The sequence below is a fragment of the Ahaetulla prasina genome, chromosome 2 (assembly GCF_028640845.1).
Source record: "Ahaetulla prasina isolate Xishuangbanna chromosome 2, ASM2864084v1, whole genome shotgun sequence".
Taxonomy (NCBI): domain Eukaryota; kingdom Metazoa; phylum Chordata; class Lepidosauria; order Squamata; family Colubridae; genus Ahaetulla; species Ahaetulla prasina.
In genome coordinates this window covers 64,302,689-64,319,831 of record NC_080540.1, presented here as the reverse complement: position 1 = coordinate 64,319,831, position 17,143 = coordinate 64,302,689, and the positions used below count along the sequence as shown (strand labels likewise).

The window sequence follows — 17,143 nt, the reverse complement described above, 5'->3', positions numbered from 1 at the left end:
AGATATAAAGATTATATAATATTATATAATATAAACATCACATTGAGACTGAAACAGGCATTGCAACATTTTTTTCCTCACACTGCAGCCATAACATCATTGTTGCACTCCTTGAGAGAAGCCTGACAGAAATTACAGTGGTTTTCAAGGAGACCTAGTTTGGTATAGTGGTTAAGGCATCAGGCTAAAAATCAGAAGACTGTGAGTTCCAATCCCACTTTAGGCACAAGGTCAACTTGGTGACCTTGAAGTAGTCACATTTTCTCAGCTATAGGAAAGAGGCAATGGCAAACCACTTCTGAAAAACCTTGCCAAAAAACTGCAGGGACTTGTCCAGACAGTCTTTGAGAAACAGATATGGTTTAACAGAGGGAAGCGCCTTCACCAGGACTGACTTTTTCCAAAAAATTTAGAATCATAGCCTTCTAGGTTATGATGGATCAAAAAAATATATCCTATTTTCTTCATTATTCTTCAGTCTATAATATTTTAAAATCTCATTACATCCTCAGGATACCGGTAGAGTTCTTTGTTCTTTGAGATTACCCAGAGGTTCTTAGGCAATCAATATGACAAACTAATTCAAAGATGAGAAAATTGTTTGAGTTGATTTAGTGCCTTAACATTTAGCAGCATAAAATTAAGAATAAACCACAGGCAAGGTTGTTGCTGTTTTCATATTATGTATTTTCTGGAAACAAATTTTGATTAGCCATTCTTGCTTGCTTATTCATTCATTCATTCAATTTGTGTTACCACATATCTCAAATTCGTGACTCTGGGCAGTTCATGTAATTAAAACAAACACAAAGAACAATAAACAAAACGCAGATAACAGTAAAAACAAAAATAACCCAATTAAACCAAGTTGAAACCACTATCCCCATTAAAACCCCATAAAAATCAAATGGGCTACACTCTGCAATAATGCAGAACATATGAAATGTGCCTTCTGATTCAGTTTTAATCTGGAATTGGCTATCAGAGAACATCAAAGAGACAAGTGTATCTATATTACAAATAGTATCCTGGATATCCATGGATCTAAACATACATAACTTTAGCTGGGTTTTTTCCATATTTGCAATCAAGAGTTGGGTTTTATAATCATTTTTTAAAATTCACATTTAAATTACATTATTTTCTTTTACTATCCTGTATCTCGTTTGTTTCTTCCCTTTTACATAAATATATAGAGAAACTGCATGTGGATGTGTGAAAGATTATTTTGAGACATCAGATAGTACCCAAAAAAAATTTAATCCCAGAAAAAAATCAAATAACACCATTAGACATTCTAATATGTGTTCTTTAAATTATTGATAAACACAATCCCATTTTAGTACTTCGATACTTCAGTTGTTACTGTTTTTAGAATTACTAAAGGAGCAGAAACCAATACTTTAATTTTTAAATACATATTTCTATTTTGTGAATCAATTTAATAGTCACATTTTCCTGGCAGTTTTATTCAATCCTTAGACTTATACATTTTTTCTTTACATTTTATTTTTTTAATCTGAGTATGTATTAATTCTATAATCTAAACACTTCCTTTAAAAATGCTATTGCTATTTTTGCTTTGTGAGCAAGTCTTGTTGCATTTCACATTGTTTTTCGGTTTATTTTTTTCCTTCTAGTCAAGCAGTTTTCTATTCTTCTCTATAGAATTACTCTGTATGACTACCAAGCCATGTGTAGAACAACCAAAGAGAGTAGTGATAGTGCCCACACCTTATTGGATGTAAGTATTCTTCTATTGCTTATTATTACATTGTCATTTATTTCTAATCCTATATATCCTTATCGAAGTATCAATAAACTTTATTCCTAGTGTGTTTACTGTGTGTTTATGGTGGCCAACAAAACATTATGGTAATTTTTTAAACTATTAGCTCACACGAATGTTGGCGACTTTTCAATATGTTTGTCCCTAATGTATGCTTGCCTCCTGGATTTGTAAATTGCCTGTAAATACATAACTTTGTTTAAGCACAGTAAGCATTTCATATATTGTGTGATTACATTTCCTAGAATAATACCTTTGATCACAACGGGATGTATTTTGGAATAGATGCATCAAATTGTACCTCATTACCCTAAATGTAATCCTCATTTAGCTGGAAAAATCAGGAATTTTAAACACAATATTGTATTTGTTTCTGACCAACTTATAAAACATGAATATTTTCTGGTATTATAACAATAAATCATCAGTATAATCATTGTTGGATCAAAATTAGAATGATTTTTTTTAAAAAAGTGTTAAAAAGTAGGAACAATTACTACTGATTCATTTGATTTATATCCCACTTCTCCTCTAGGACCTCAATAAGGCATATGTTCCACTATCTTCTTTATTTCCTCACAAAAGTGTTTTGTTGGGCTGAGTTAGGTTGTGCTGAGAAATAATGACAAGAGCTATCATGATCTTGAACCAGAGTCTCCCCAGTTGTAATCCACATATCACACTATTGATCTATAGGTTTTACATTTATGAATTAAATAAAGTAGTGGCCTAAATCTAACTTTCAAGCATTCTAATCAGGAGTTTGTGATAAGAAACATGATTGATATAAAATGAAAAATCACTACCATGAATAGTAAGGTGAACATTCATCGAAGGAGGAAGGGAGGAGGGAAGGAAAGGAAGGAAGGAAGGAAGGAAGGAAGGAAGGAAGGAAGGAAGGAAGGAAGGAAGGAAGGAAGGAAGGCTGTATTTTTGTAATTTTAGCCCCATGTCATTCTTGCAATCTTCTGAGAAATATTTGATTGAGTACTGTTAGATATACTATTAGTGCATTTCAGCAAATTTGTTCAAGCATTCACTAAATGTTTCTTAATTTTTCTAGTAGTGAACAAGTGAATTTACAATATGAGTTATATCTCATATAAAACAATATTGTTTATATCTCATCTGTAAAAGTTTTTGAAACATTCTAACCATTCTTGAGTGATATCATGTCTTTCCTTTATTGTTATTTTGAGCACTGTGATTTTTGGATGATACTAGAAGATGCTATAAATGAGTGGTGGGGCAATAGTTATACAATAAATTAGTCTGGGAAAATAGAAGTGATAACAATTCAAGCAACATGTTATTATTTTTGCCAATAATTATATCACACATAAACTTCACAGTAATAACTGTGCTAAAATCATAGCATTTTATTCATTTGTAGAAATATTAATGTATTTAAAATGTGATACACATCTGTCACTTAACATATAAATATTATACATTCTGGCTTTTTGATTAAATAATTTGTTTGTCTTCAGCCTTACAAAGCTTTCTTTGCTGCAGTCAAATGGATTGTGACTGAACTTGTCTTGTAAGTAAAACTTGTTCTGATTTGAAGATCATACTTTTCCATCTTTCATTCTTCTTGTTGTACCAGTTGAGTAATTTATGTACACTTTCAGATCCTTAGTGTATAATTTTAGCAGTTTAAAAAGTACTTAAAGCCTTATGGATTTCACAGTAATCATTTCCAAAATATAAACTAATAATGCAATTCAATACATGTCTACTCAAAAGTAGAATCCTATTATTTTCAGTGGAGCTAACTCCTGGATAATTCAAATATAGGATTGCAGCCTAAATTTATTACTGTGGTTGCACTTAGATGTAATATAAATATTTGGCTGATTCCAGTTCTGCTTGGGTGGGCTACTAATGTGTGTATTTTCTCAGAGGATCTTCTGTTGTTCTCTAATTTCTTAAGTGATTGCAGCCCTATGATTGGCATATTTGAAGTTCATGCAAGATCTAGTGGTGTTTTCCAAATGATATAGAGCTCCTGTCAATTCATAACAGTTTTAAAATAAAAACGGATTATACACTTGAGTGGTAATTTCTTTTGAATAACTGGACCGCACCAGTAAAGGACAAAGCAGCCCTAACACTTTTGTTAAGTTTTGTTTGGTGGAGAGTAGGAGTGGCAGGAGACATTGAACAATCTATAATTGGCTAGGCTTATTACTTTACAGATATTCAGGACCTAGATTTAAATGAGATTTCTCATAGTGGGTGGAAGGGAATGTGTGCGTGTGATTTATTGCAAACTAAATCTGCAAAATTCAAAATAAAATTGAACTTTGATGATGACTGTAGAAAAATATGGGTATTACAGGGTAAAGTTCAGAAAACTTATTGCTTCTCAATTGATTGTTTATGATAACTGTTTTTTCCTTTCAATTTGAACATTTAAAAGCTATTGCCATTGACTTTAGCCTTCACATAAGCATGACTTGAAGTTGACAAATTTTCATAGGGAAGATGTATTTTTGTATGAGAAGGTTTTACCATTTGCTGATAAAATCAGAAATAATATTTTACTGTTTATGAGGTTTGTGGGAATTTGAAATTTTGAATACCCAAGATTGAATGTATGCATCATGGGTAAATTTTAATCCCCCAATCAAAGTGTTCTCTTTACTGGAAAAATAGCTACTGCAGCTTGTCATATACTAGAAAGTGCAATAAGGTATTTTTTAAATAAAATTCTTGGCTACAGAAAAGTCCAGCAGCGATACCAATTTCAACAGAATTTGAAATTGTAAAATGAATTCAGCTGGGAGAAAATGTACAACTATAGCAGACTATATCTCATCATAAGCTTAGCTGGATGTCTGTTTTTGAACATGCTGGAAAAAATGTATTACTGACAGTTAATGGTATAAACATGCCAGATGTAATCAAATGATATATTTTTGTGGCTTAGGTTTCTGGTGGAATTTAATCTATGCAATTGGTGGCATTCAGACCTTATAGCAAAGGGTAAGAATAATTTATATTAACAGATATATATTAACACCTATATTATTTGCTTTTATAAAAAGTCAGTATTCCACAAAAGCTTGATGTACGACAGGAACCTCCAGTTTTTCTAAGGGTATGCACAAAACAGAAAATTATTTTCTTTTGGTTTGGAGTAGGACAATTTAACAATAGTTTTTAGACTTGGAGGGAGTTTTTAGACTAGACTTTTCTAACACTACCTTAGTGATGCATTGTGTTTATTTTTTTTTCAAACACTGGGATTGCAGTAAACCAATTAAAGTTTCTTAGAGATTACATTGCTGGAAAAGCATGAGAGAGACAGTCACTACAGTAGTCTTGCAAGAATCAGTTCCAGTGCAAAAGTCTGTATTTCCAACCAGAGTTTTGCCCCTCCTGTGTAAATCCTATGCACCCAATAAATACATAATCTGGGCAGAAGTTGTGAAAGAGGAAAACATGAATACCTACTCCATAGTGGTGGGCTTGTCCGATACAAGAAACAAATTAAGTACATCCATTGGTTTTTGTGGTTTCGGTTTCTGGTGGAATTTAATGTATGCAGTTGGTGACATTCATAAGTAAATGGCTAATATGGCTTTTGGATGCAGCAATTTTTTATGGCACACTGTACTGACAAAGAAATAATCTTGGTGGCTTGTCAAACAGCTACCCCAAAGTAACGAAAGGCACACTGTATCATCTGGCTCACTCCCCAGAGCCACTAGGTTGAGATAGACAGTAACAAGAATTAAATAAATATTTTTTTTAAAAAAATATTTATAGCCACTGTAATATTTTTGCAGGATTTACCAGTTTTAAGGAAGAAGGAAAGGAAGCATTCCTCAGGCCCAGCTGAAATTTTGCTGCCCTGGTGCCATAGATTTAAATCATTTGCAGTATAAACATATATGGGGAGCCAGTTTGGTGTAATGATTAAGGCATCAGACTGGGAAACTATGAGTTCAAGTTCTACGCTAGGTACAATGCTAGCTGGGTAACCTTGGGCCTGTCTGTCTGTCTGTCTCTACCTCCCTCCCTCCCTCCTCTCTCTATCCCCCCCACCCCAGGAAGCAGGTAATGGCCAACCACTTCTGAGATCTTGCCAAGAAAATAGCCTCTTTATTTCACTACTGCAAATTATACTCTCTCACACTGTCCAATAAAATGGCTTCCTATCCATAACTCTTTGTTTTGGAAGAATTAGGAATAAATATGTGTTGCGGCTATATAATTAACTTGCATACTTTTTTCCTTTAAGGACACAGGTTTGCCATTACCTCAGTAAATAACGATACTGCCCTTTAGAATTTACTTTACACTGGAAGCTGAGCATATAATTATACACGTCACCTGCTCCCTTTTGTTAATTACTAGGAGGCTGCAAAGTACCCCCTCATCCTGATCACAAGAAAGGCATCATTTTAATGCAGTTGATATTTATAGTGGATTGCATAAGCTGGCAGTCATAGGAGAGATGATTACCAGCACAGATCCAAAAAACTAGAGAGCAAGATGTTTTATCCCATTCTAATGAAATTTATGAAATCAGCAGATAATACACCTTGCACCTTTCCTTTTCTTTTTCCTTTTCCTTTTTTGGCTGGGTTGAAGGAGAATGGTGGTTCCTGAATATATCTTGCAAAATGGAAAGAAAATATTCATAGTTATTTGTATCCTATTTTTACTTTGAAAAATTCAGTAAAGAATATATGGCATCTATTAACCCCGCTGATCATAGGAATCCCAGATGTTAAGTTCAATAATTCTAGGGCATGAGGTATTCCTTATCACTATACAAATAGACACAATTTGCAGGTATGGATGTAAGTTGGTTTTAAAGAAAACCTAAAATAAAACTTGAGGATGTGGGATTTTCTTTTAATTTTTCACCTTGACTTCAACTGAAAAAATTTGGATTGGATCCAAACTTAAGTCATATTTAATATAGGCCCACTGCAGTTAGTGAATGTTAAACTGGTTGGCACCAACCTGTACCATTGATTTTCATGTGTCTCCTCTGACAGAATTGTCATAATTGGTCATCAATATTTTAAATAATAGCTAACTTGGTAAGGGACATGGCAGCAGGTGGAATGTACATTTGCATACTCTGTAGCCTTGTAATGTACACCAAAATAATGATAGTAACAATATATTATAAGTAACTGGGTTATCAAAACCACACACATTTAAACTAATAATATTAAAATAACTGGACAAAGTGATGGGCAAAATGCAAAACTGCAGACCCGGCAATATGATAAGAATAACACAAAGAACAACAATAAGGAAAATATTAAAAATAATTGATTTAAAGCTTCTCCAAACAGTTTTAAGATGGGGGACAGCTAAGATTAAGCAATTAAATAAGTTTGGCTTTTCAAAACAGCATTCACTAAACAATAAAGTTGTATTGCAAATACAAAGTATGGTATTAATACCACTCTTGTCAGTTGCATGAATTTTACCAAACTGAGAACAATACTGCCATAATTTTCCATGGATAACTAGGTGTTGTTTTTTTCAAGAAGTAAGGGTGGGAATGAATATGAAATACCCTTCAGTTCTACTAAGTACATCTATATTGTTGCTGATATATTTACAAATATTAAATTTACTCATATATGCAGTTACCACTGAATCAGTATCCCATGTCTTTCTTATGGTCAAACTATCATTAGAGTAAAGTCCTGTATTATAAGAATATCCTTTAATACATTGTGTCTTTTTATAAATGTCTTATTTAATTATAAAATAAATCTTATGCATTACCAGCATAAATCACAGGGTGGCAGGAGCACTGTAATGATTACACAAGGTCCAAAATATTGATACAGCATCTCACGCCGAAGAACTGTAAATGAAATCATTATCAAAACCCTTCAGTCTCTCTTATTTTCTTTAGCTCAGCGATTGAAGCAAACCCTAGAGCCTTGTGACACTGAATATCCAGCTTTTGTTTCTGAACGCACAATCAAGGAGACCACAGGAAATATTTATTGCGACAACTGCTTCAAGTAAGTACTTAATTCTTTTTCCATGGAGTTGGTTGAAAAATTCTGAACTTCATGCTCATCTCATGGAAAACTGGCTTACTCTAATCCTATCAGAATGGATAATATTTAGACTGTAATACTCATAAATGTAATAAGTAAATCAGGTAAAGCCGTGTGACCTCAGTGCTTAATAGGAGCCCTTCCTTGGGATTCTGTCTGCTGCAGTTCCATAATCCAAAGAGTAAACAATGGCAAGACATACAAACTAGTCACTGTTTTATCTGTTACATTAGCTGATCTTTTATTCAAACTATACAACCGCAAATTTAGACACAAGGGAAAACATAGTCCAAGTCAAGGGGGAAGGTATATGAGGCCCGGTTGATTATACTATATAGGAGGCATATCATCCAGATTTGATGCATTCCTATTTCATGATACAATAGAATGATAATATCCGTGGGGTCAAGGAAATATCATTTTGAGACACTAAAGCTGGTTCCAAAATTAGCAACATGTTGCTCATTTATGTTGGAATGACCTGGAAACTTGGCTCACCCTTTGTTCCAGGTTTGTAACCCAGCATAGACACATGTGTCTTAATTAGAAAAAGGAATTGAAATGCAGAATTGTTAGTATGTCACGTTAGAAGTCAAGACAACAGATATTCGACACCATAATAAGTGGGAAAGTTTTGAGACATTTAATGCAATCTTTCTTTTGCACAGTTTCATCTCAAAACTGAGAATATTGATACAACAAGAGACAGATATTCACAAATCTATGCACAGAACTACATGGAGCTTAGGAGAAGAAAAACACTAGCTATTTATTTCCTTTTCTGGTCCTGAAGAGAGGAAAGGAATATGGACACAGTGAAAACCGTGCCAGGAGGCAGGTGTAAGCTAGACTTAATTGGTTGCTAATTCTCTGCATTTAGGTATTAGCCAAAAAGACCAAGGTGGTGAGCTCTCTCTGTAAGCTCTAAACTCTCAACACTATGAACATAACCATATTTATAGTGTCTTGATACTTAAATAGACTGCAAATCAATCTCAAAGGCATTTTAAATGAGGTTTTAAATGAGACTGGTCACCTGAACACCCTGTAGCAACTCCTCCTAATTTAGTCAGAAGCAGATGACATTTACTGGCTAGTTTCTCCAGCAGTCAATTTTCCAGTCCCTTGGTAGATAAATTAGCTGCTGATGTAGTTACCAGTTGTAGACACTTCTATCAGATTTTTGTTCTTTTGTGTTTCAGAGCTGCACTGTGAATACATGAATCTTTGTGAAACTTTACACTTAGATAATTTTATACATCCTAGTATCTTCTTTATTATTGATTTCTGTCTTCCCCATTGGTGTTACATTTTGTACCTGTTAAGTTCAGTAATATTATAATGCTTGAAAATAAGAATAGGTTAATTTGACTGGCCGTTTCCTCAAAAAAGAGAAAGTTGTTGAAAATTTGAAGTAGCAATAATCAACTCACAGATTTTTATACTGTAGATCTGATAAAAAACTAGTCATTCCTTTTTTTTTTTTTTACAAAGTTAAGAACAGGGAAAACATTTCAAATGCGATATCCTCATTATTTAATGCTTTGTGTATGATTATATAAAAAGGAACTGTAATTCAACATGGCCAGCTTTTCCTTATGTGAAATAAAAACATACCATTGATATTTTCAAAAGTATTTTCAGGTCAGGAAGTATACTTGGATTGAATCAGTAGGAAACATGACTTTACTTAAAATTATGTAGTTTAAAGCAGGGGTCTCCAACCTTGGTCCCTTTAAGACTTGTGGACTTCAACTCCCAGAGTCCCTCAGCCAGCAAAGCTGAGGAACTCTGGGAGTTGAAATCCTAATCTTAAAGGATCAGGTTGAGACCTACTAAAATAATAAATTGTGATAAATTTTCTCAGAAAATCATTTCATATTCCATGATAGAAATAAATCTTCTATGTTAATAATATGTTGATATCAAGGCACCCATGATTTTTTTCACAGCAAGGAATAGTAAACCAAAGAAATAAGTGCTAAAGACTCATGGGAATATTCTTCATGGTTTAATTTATACAATTACTGTCATTTGCAATCAGCAAATGGTGACATAGGGCAGATTCTGAATGTTCTGCTTCTGACATCACAGTGTTTTTGCTGGTTCTTTGTGGGGTGGGAAATTACTTCCATTGAAAGAAAGAGACAGAGAGAGAGAAAAACAGGAAAGAAAGAAAGAAAGAAAGAAAGAAAGAAAGAAAGAAAGAAAGAAAGAAAGAAAGAAAGAAAGAAAGAAAGAAAGAAAGAAAGAAAACTGTACCCAACAGTTAGGCTTTTCTGTAAACATAAAATGTGGGAAATAGTGTTGATGGAGGAGTTTATTCATAAAAGAGATTCCATAAATGGATCCTGAGGAGGTACAGTTACTGTTTGAGACTATACCACATCAGAGAGAATATGTTTAAATTAGCTCTGTGATTCAGATGTCACTTTTTTCTAAGTGTGTCTCACACCATGTTTTAATAATATGATCTGAAAGCCTTTGCAGATTTCTTTCTGCCTGTTCCAGCCTGAAAACTAATTTAAATAATATACATGTGGTAGATAAAGGAGGGGTGTGCAATAGCAAGCCCCTACCTAATTTCCTATTGGGACTTATTGCCCTATTAAATCTATGTAAGTGTAGTGTGTTCCCTTTTTGCCATAATCTTGAACTTGAATCACTGCATGCAGAGATTCCCTCAAAAGCGGTACAAGAAGCTGAAGCTTGCAGAAATGCCATGCTTACCAGGAAAAAGCAAGCTACCATTTTGGAAATAAGCAGTGGTGGGATTAAGTAATTTAACAACCAGTTCTCTGCTCTTATGATTTCTTCCAAAAGCCAGTTTGCCAAACTGCTCAGAAAGTTAACAACCGGTTCTCCCAAAGTGGTGCGAACTGGCTGAATCCCACCACTGGAAATAGCTGTATTGGCTCCTGGAAATCTTGTGGCTCCAGCTGGGAGTGCTAGTTATAAAGCTTTTTTAAAGTTACATTTTTATTACTGTCTAACTCTCTGCTACGGATTGATCTACCTATCTAATATTGTCAGCTCTACAATGTAGATCAGATCAGGAAACCGACTCCACAAGAAGGCTAGACATATACTTTTGTGAGATAGTCAGTAGTAGCAGAATTTCACAAGTCTTCTTCAGCAGTTAAAGACACTAAGCTGGAAAGCTGAAAGCCCAGGCTTGAGACCCAAGAGCTGCACAATAGGGTAAGCTCCTGTTCTTGCCTCAGCTCCTGCCCACCTAGCAGTTTGGAAGCATGCAAATGCAAGTAGTTAAATAGGTACCACATTGGTGGGAAAGTAATAGTGTTCCAATGTGCCTTTGTTGTTTAGCCATGCTGTTCACGTGATCACGGAAAATGTCTTCAGGGGACTCTGGATCCTTTGGCCCAAAAAAGAGAGATGAGCACCACACCTTAGAGTCAGACACGACATGGAAAACTTTACTTTTACTCTTGTGTTTTATTTTCCCTTTCTTTTTTGTCCATTCAATCAGGAGGAACCAGCCTGAATCTCTTCCTAGCATATGTCCTTTTCCAGGGTTTAAGGAATGCTTCTGCCCTTCATGAAGCCATGTCCATGGCTCTCTACAAATGTGTCCTGACCGGGACAGCATTCAATGGGTTTCCAACTTTGAAATGAGAAATGGATGGGGGTCCAAAAGCAGGTCCTCTTGGGCACAGAGCCTTTGAAATGGAATAACCTTCCCACCTCAATGGTCAGTTTGGTCCCTTCCTAGTTGCCATCCCAACACAGTATTCAGGCAGTGTTCAATGAAGGGGGAGATGCTAGGTGATTGGAACCAGCTGTAAGCAGGACCTGGTTGTCCAGGGCTGAGATGATATTTAAGTTACTCAATTGTTTTCATTTGTGTTTTATTCTGTTGATTGTAAACCACCTTAAAATCTATAGAAACTAGATAACTCAGAGGTTTATCCAAACTGTAAATAAGTCCTTTGATGAGACATTGAAATTAATTTACATAGAAGCCATTGTTAACCTTCCACTAGTTCTCTTGCCATGTTTACATTATATGAATATCACTATTTTCTGTTCTTGGCTCCAAACATATGTCAAAAAGCCATTTGTACAAGATATAAAATGACCTCATCTCAATAAGCATGATGAGTTGTAAGATTCTTCAGTGTGGAAGTAGACAACACACAATCAAATTCTGGAAATAATTAATCCACTTTTGAATGCGTAACACATGCGAGTTAGGTTTCTTTCTTCTTTTTCTGCTTGACAAAAATGCATTATTTGTACTTCATAAATTGCAGTGTTTACATTATTTTCCAAAATATAGGGGCCTTGGAGAATGTAGGAGCCTAAAAGAAAATAAGAATTATGTAGGAATGCCATTTTGGTTATGATTTGGCAGGCATAATCAATAATTTTTGACATCCTATATCCCACTGATTATGAAATTAATCTTCTAGTTAAAAAGCAATTCAGAGGAAGTCAGGCTATATTTTCTGAACCTCTGTGCCTGTCAACAAGAATTAGAAAATTGGATATTGTTACAGTGCTTTTCACATTTTCCAGGAAGTTATTATTGACTCATTCATTTCAATTTTTAAAGATAGAAGCAATAAACAATAAACTGAAGAAAATAATGGTCCAAATCTTATTTATGAATTATGAAATCCTAAACAGATTTACTTAGCAGTAAATTCAAATGAGCTCCATGAAATTTATTGCTGGGTTGCAGTTTCAAGATTGCAGCATCAGTCCACCTGAAACTCCCAATAAGTTTCTTTTCATTTTTATTCAGGTTCATTGGATTTAACTTTATGTGAATAGCATTTTGCTGTTGTTTAAAGAATTTCCAGTTCCTTTTGTAGCCTAATTGATGAAGGTTTGTTTGTTTGTTATGTGCTCTTTTTTAGATGAAAAGAAAACATGCATATGCTGCCCCTTATCTAGCAGAACCTTGTAGTTTAAATAAATACATAATTGATTTAAAATGGAGGAAGGAAAGAAAAGGAAGGGGCAATTTGGCAGTTCTCCTATCATGTTGAATATAGGTATAAAAAAGAAAACATCAAAGAAAAAAAAGGGAGTGAATATAACTACTTCAACTATGTGAGAGGTTAGAAGTTAATTGTGAAATATTTTATATATACAGTCCAGTGAGAATGGTTTGATTTACAAGCCTTTAAATCCCAGGGCCAAATTTTGCATTGCATTAGCTCACTTTTCTGGAGGGAAATGCTTTTGGCTGTTGCCTTTAGAGATAAGATTTGTGAGTTCCATCTCAGGCCTCTCATTATCTATGCTTTTTTATAAGCTCAGGGTCCTTCAAAGGATTTGTGTTTAATTATTTCAAAATAATTCAGCTTTAGCATTATACAGTATTCCAGTATTCTGACAATATGCTCATATGGTGAAGCTGTAAATCTAAAGGCAATACCTTCACAAAAATAAAAGTTCACCTTATTTAAATCATCGATCAGAGCAATTTAATTCTTTCAAAACTGCTTAAGCCCTCTATGGCATGGAATCAGGCCAGTCTGCAGGACAGCCTCCCCTAAGTGTACCTGCCCAGCCCACCAGAGCAGGTAGCAGGTACTGGCTCCAGATCCCTTTCTTTAAACATTGCGACTTTGCAGGTCTTTGGAAGTGTAACTTTTCCATTGCAGCTCCTGACCTATGGAACACCATCCTCCTTGAGATCCAACAAACTTCCCACCCTTTTAACCTTCCAGAGAGTATTTAAGACCTGGCTCCACTCCCAAGCATTGGGATAGGGTGAGGTCAGAGCAGAATGAGAATATTTTGGTCTGCATCAAGAAGTGTGGTTGTGGCACCAGATTTTTCTGTTCTTGGATGTATTGTTTCTTTTGCTTTTATTGTTGCATATATTGTTTCATTTGTGGGTTGTAAGCCACCCAGAGTTTGCTTTTAAGATGGGCAGCTATATAAATGTTTTTTTTAAAAAATAAATTCAACATTTCCCTCACTAATCCCCCAACCCTTGGGCTAGCAGCTGCTACAATACTTACTCAATCTCCTACTCCCAAGGTAGGGCAAACCCAGGGGGCTAGCCGTCCATCAGGCAGATCTCCAGAAAGTCAAATCTGGTAGCCAGCCAGTGGATCACCTTCCAAAATAAACTGGGCAGGCTTGAAGCACTGTCAAAATAGTACTAGAAAATATTCCTATAATTTCTATTTTCTTAGCGTCTACTTATAATCTCTAGTATTAAGCTTATAGTAACATGGCATCTTTGTGTCAACAAGGTATTTTCTTTGTCATTTCTTCATCTAAAATTCCCTCATGAGTTGTCAAACCTGTACACATCTTTCTGTATATGCTTGGATTTTTCTTTGATCAGTTGAGTCTGGATGGTTTCTTAAAACCTAGGACTTAAATAACCTTTGCAGTTCAAAGAAAACAGAAAAAAGTTCTTAAATGTATTGGTCCTTAACATACAAATAAGAATCTGAAATTTGATAGATTATTTAAAGGAACACTCTATAAAATTCAAGAAATATCCATTCTAATTTGCATGAAGAGGAAAGGACGTTTTTTCCCCCTTTACTAATCGTAACTGTTTCTATCCCATAATAATTGTTGTCAAAACCACACCAATTATCAAAGCAAATATTATCTCATATTTGCCCCTACAAGATCATTTGTATTAACATTTGCCCAGATCACCTATTGGTACCCAATGGGAACTTTTTAAGAAATGTAGAAACATCATGTTTTCATTATTATGCAAAGTATTTTGATATGCACTTAAACTTCATATCAATATAATGGACGGTTGTAGCTAATCAAGTCATATGCTGTCATATGTTTTGATTAAAATGAGTAATTGGGTAAGCAATCAGATGTTGAAAGGAGAATTTGAAGGGATTTGAAGATATTCACAAGGACTTGACTGATTAGTGCAGCTGATTGATTTTTGACTAGTTGTTCCTGAGGGCTGTTGATAGCCCATTGTTTGTAAATGAAGCATTACTTCCTGTCTAGCTAGTTGAGGCAGCTTCAGGGTCAAACATAAAGGAGCCACTTTTAAGAGAGTAAACTGGATGTTTGGTAGAAGAGGTAAGTGATGCTCCTCATCCTAGGAGATGGAGAGAACTACTATAGTATTATGGCTGTAGATTGTGCAATGTTTGCTTTTAAAGACAGCAAGAACTACACATGTTGCAAGTGCAGGCAAGTTATCCTTTTTGAAAAGAAAAAGAAATGGCAAGAGGTAAACCTATCTACATTCCAATTTATCAATGCAGATAAGAAATTTTTGGACCGAACATAGAACATAGTTCTTACAAGGAAACGACAATACCAAGACATCTTCCTGGATGAATAGTTGAAGGAATGTGTCACAAAAGTCGAAAGAGCTCTTTTCCTTTGAAGCCCCAAACAGATGCAGAAATTTATTGTACATAATGTTTTTTGACTCCTAAACAAAGAAAGGATGCCACAAGCCTCATAGATTGAGGAGAAGACTGTTTGGGTTTTGTGGAACACAAGTGGCTAAAGTTGTAATAAGTTCTAGGCTGCATCAACAGAAATAAACTATCAGAACCAAGAGGGGTCGTTTCCCTTCTCTATTCTGCATTGGTCAGACCACATTTGCAATATTACATCCAGTTTGGACTCCTCACATAGACAAAGTGGTGAATGCCATTGAATTACATTCAAAATCAACTGTAAATGTTGTACCTTGATGAACGTATCTTTTCTTTTATGTACACTGAGAGCATATGCACCAAAACAAATTCCTTGTGTGTCCAATCACACTTGGCCAATAAAAAATTCTATTCTATTCTATTCTATTCTAATTTATTCAGCTTGCAAAGCAGCAATGATCCAATAACACAAGGCACCCATTACTGTCTACACCTCTACACTTTGGACCAGCTGTAGCTTACGGATGGTCTTCAAAGGTAGTCCCATGTAATATGCATTACAGTAGTCCAGTTGTGAAGTGACTAGGAAATAAATAACCAACTGAAGAGCCTCCCAGAACATACAGCTGACACCTGTGCAAAAAACTATCTACAAATCCAGATGCAAGAGCTCTTCAAGCTATGAGCCCAGAAGGGCCTTCAAATTGCATACTGGTTTGAATGGGGAAATGCAACACATCTAAGACCATTTCAAAAGTCAGGGACCCAAGCACTCAATCTAGTACAGTGATGGCTAACCTTTTACGTCACTGCGTGCCAACCTGCATGCCGGAATTGGCATGCAAAACCATCCTACCTGGACTGCATGGCCTCGCTGTCCTTTATGCTCACTGGAGCACCGAAATCTGGAAGAGCAGAGTTCCATCACACATGCGCGAGCTGGCACCCAAACTTCTGGTTTCCGGCACGAATGTGCACCCAACAAACAGCTGGCTGTTGCTCATGCATATGACGTAAACCTGCAAGTTTGGGTGCCGGCACCTGCATGCATGACGGAACGCTGCTTTTCCGGGTTTCAGTGCTCCTGCGCGTGTGAAGGCCAGCTAACCAGTGCACATGTGTCCACAGGAATGCAGAAGAGGAACCACTGAGGCCGCGCATCCCTCACAGGAGGGTTCTGTGTGCCGCTTCCGGCACGCGTTCCATAGGTTCACCAATACGGGTCTAATAGATATTTAACAGGAAGGGCAAGACAGCGCTCCCCAGGAAAGAGGCAGAAAGCATGACTTTGTCCACAGCCACTGACTGAATCCAATTTATGAGAGAGGAGATGAACCACTGCAATCCAATGCAGTCAGGAAGGATAATGTGATTGATGGTATTGAAAATTGCTAAGTAATCAAAGAAAACAATGATGGATGTACTATCCCCATCCTGTCCTGCCAAATACCATCAACAAGCACAACTAATGCTGTCACAGTTGTGTACTCTAACCTGCACAGTACCTGACTGAAAAGGGCCACCTTGGCTTAGAAGATATTTAATGTCTTTTCCAATCTATGATCTAATCAAGGGGTGTCCAATCTTGGCAACTTTAAGACTTGTGGACCTCAAGTCCCAAAATTCCCCAGCCAGCATGGGAATTGAAGTCCATAATCTTAAAGTCGCTAAGGTTGGACACCTCTGATTTAATCCGTTACATAAACTCAGATTGCTGGAGTGGCCTGCAGAACATACTCTTGCTGTGAATCAGGGTGCTAATTTCCAGCATCTTTATTTCTAAGACTAGCAGAGCCATAGGCATTGTCATCTTGGAAAATAAAAATGACAAATAACTATGGCTCAATACTTCACTGAAAATGCACTCATGAATCCAGAAAAATAGGGGAAAAATAAATTAAAAATAAAATTGTAAAGCTAGAGAGCTTTCTCACCAGTTTGCT

General features: G+C 35.7%; 1 protein-coding gene across 1 annotated transcript in view; it reads left to right on the top strand.

The window, feature by feature from the left end:
• The window catches only part of CACNA2D3 (calcium voltage-gated channel auxiliary subunit alpha2delta 3), a 688,395-nt gene that overhangs the window by 656,862 nt on the left and 14,390 nt on the right, over positions 1-17,143 (top strand). Inside the window, exons 32-35 of the mRNA XM_058170578.1 lie at positions 1,669-1,744; positions 3,280-3,332; positions 4,725-4,780; positions 7,689-7,800. Of these exons, the coding sequence (XP_058026561.1) occupies positions 1,669-1,744; positions 3,280-3,332; positions 4,725-4,780; positions 7,689-7,800 (297 nt within the window). The remainder of the gene's footprint in view (positions 1-1,668; positions 1,745-3,279; positions 3,333-4,724; positions 4,781-7,688; positions 7,801-17,143) is intronic.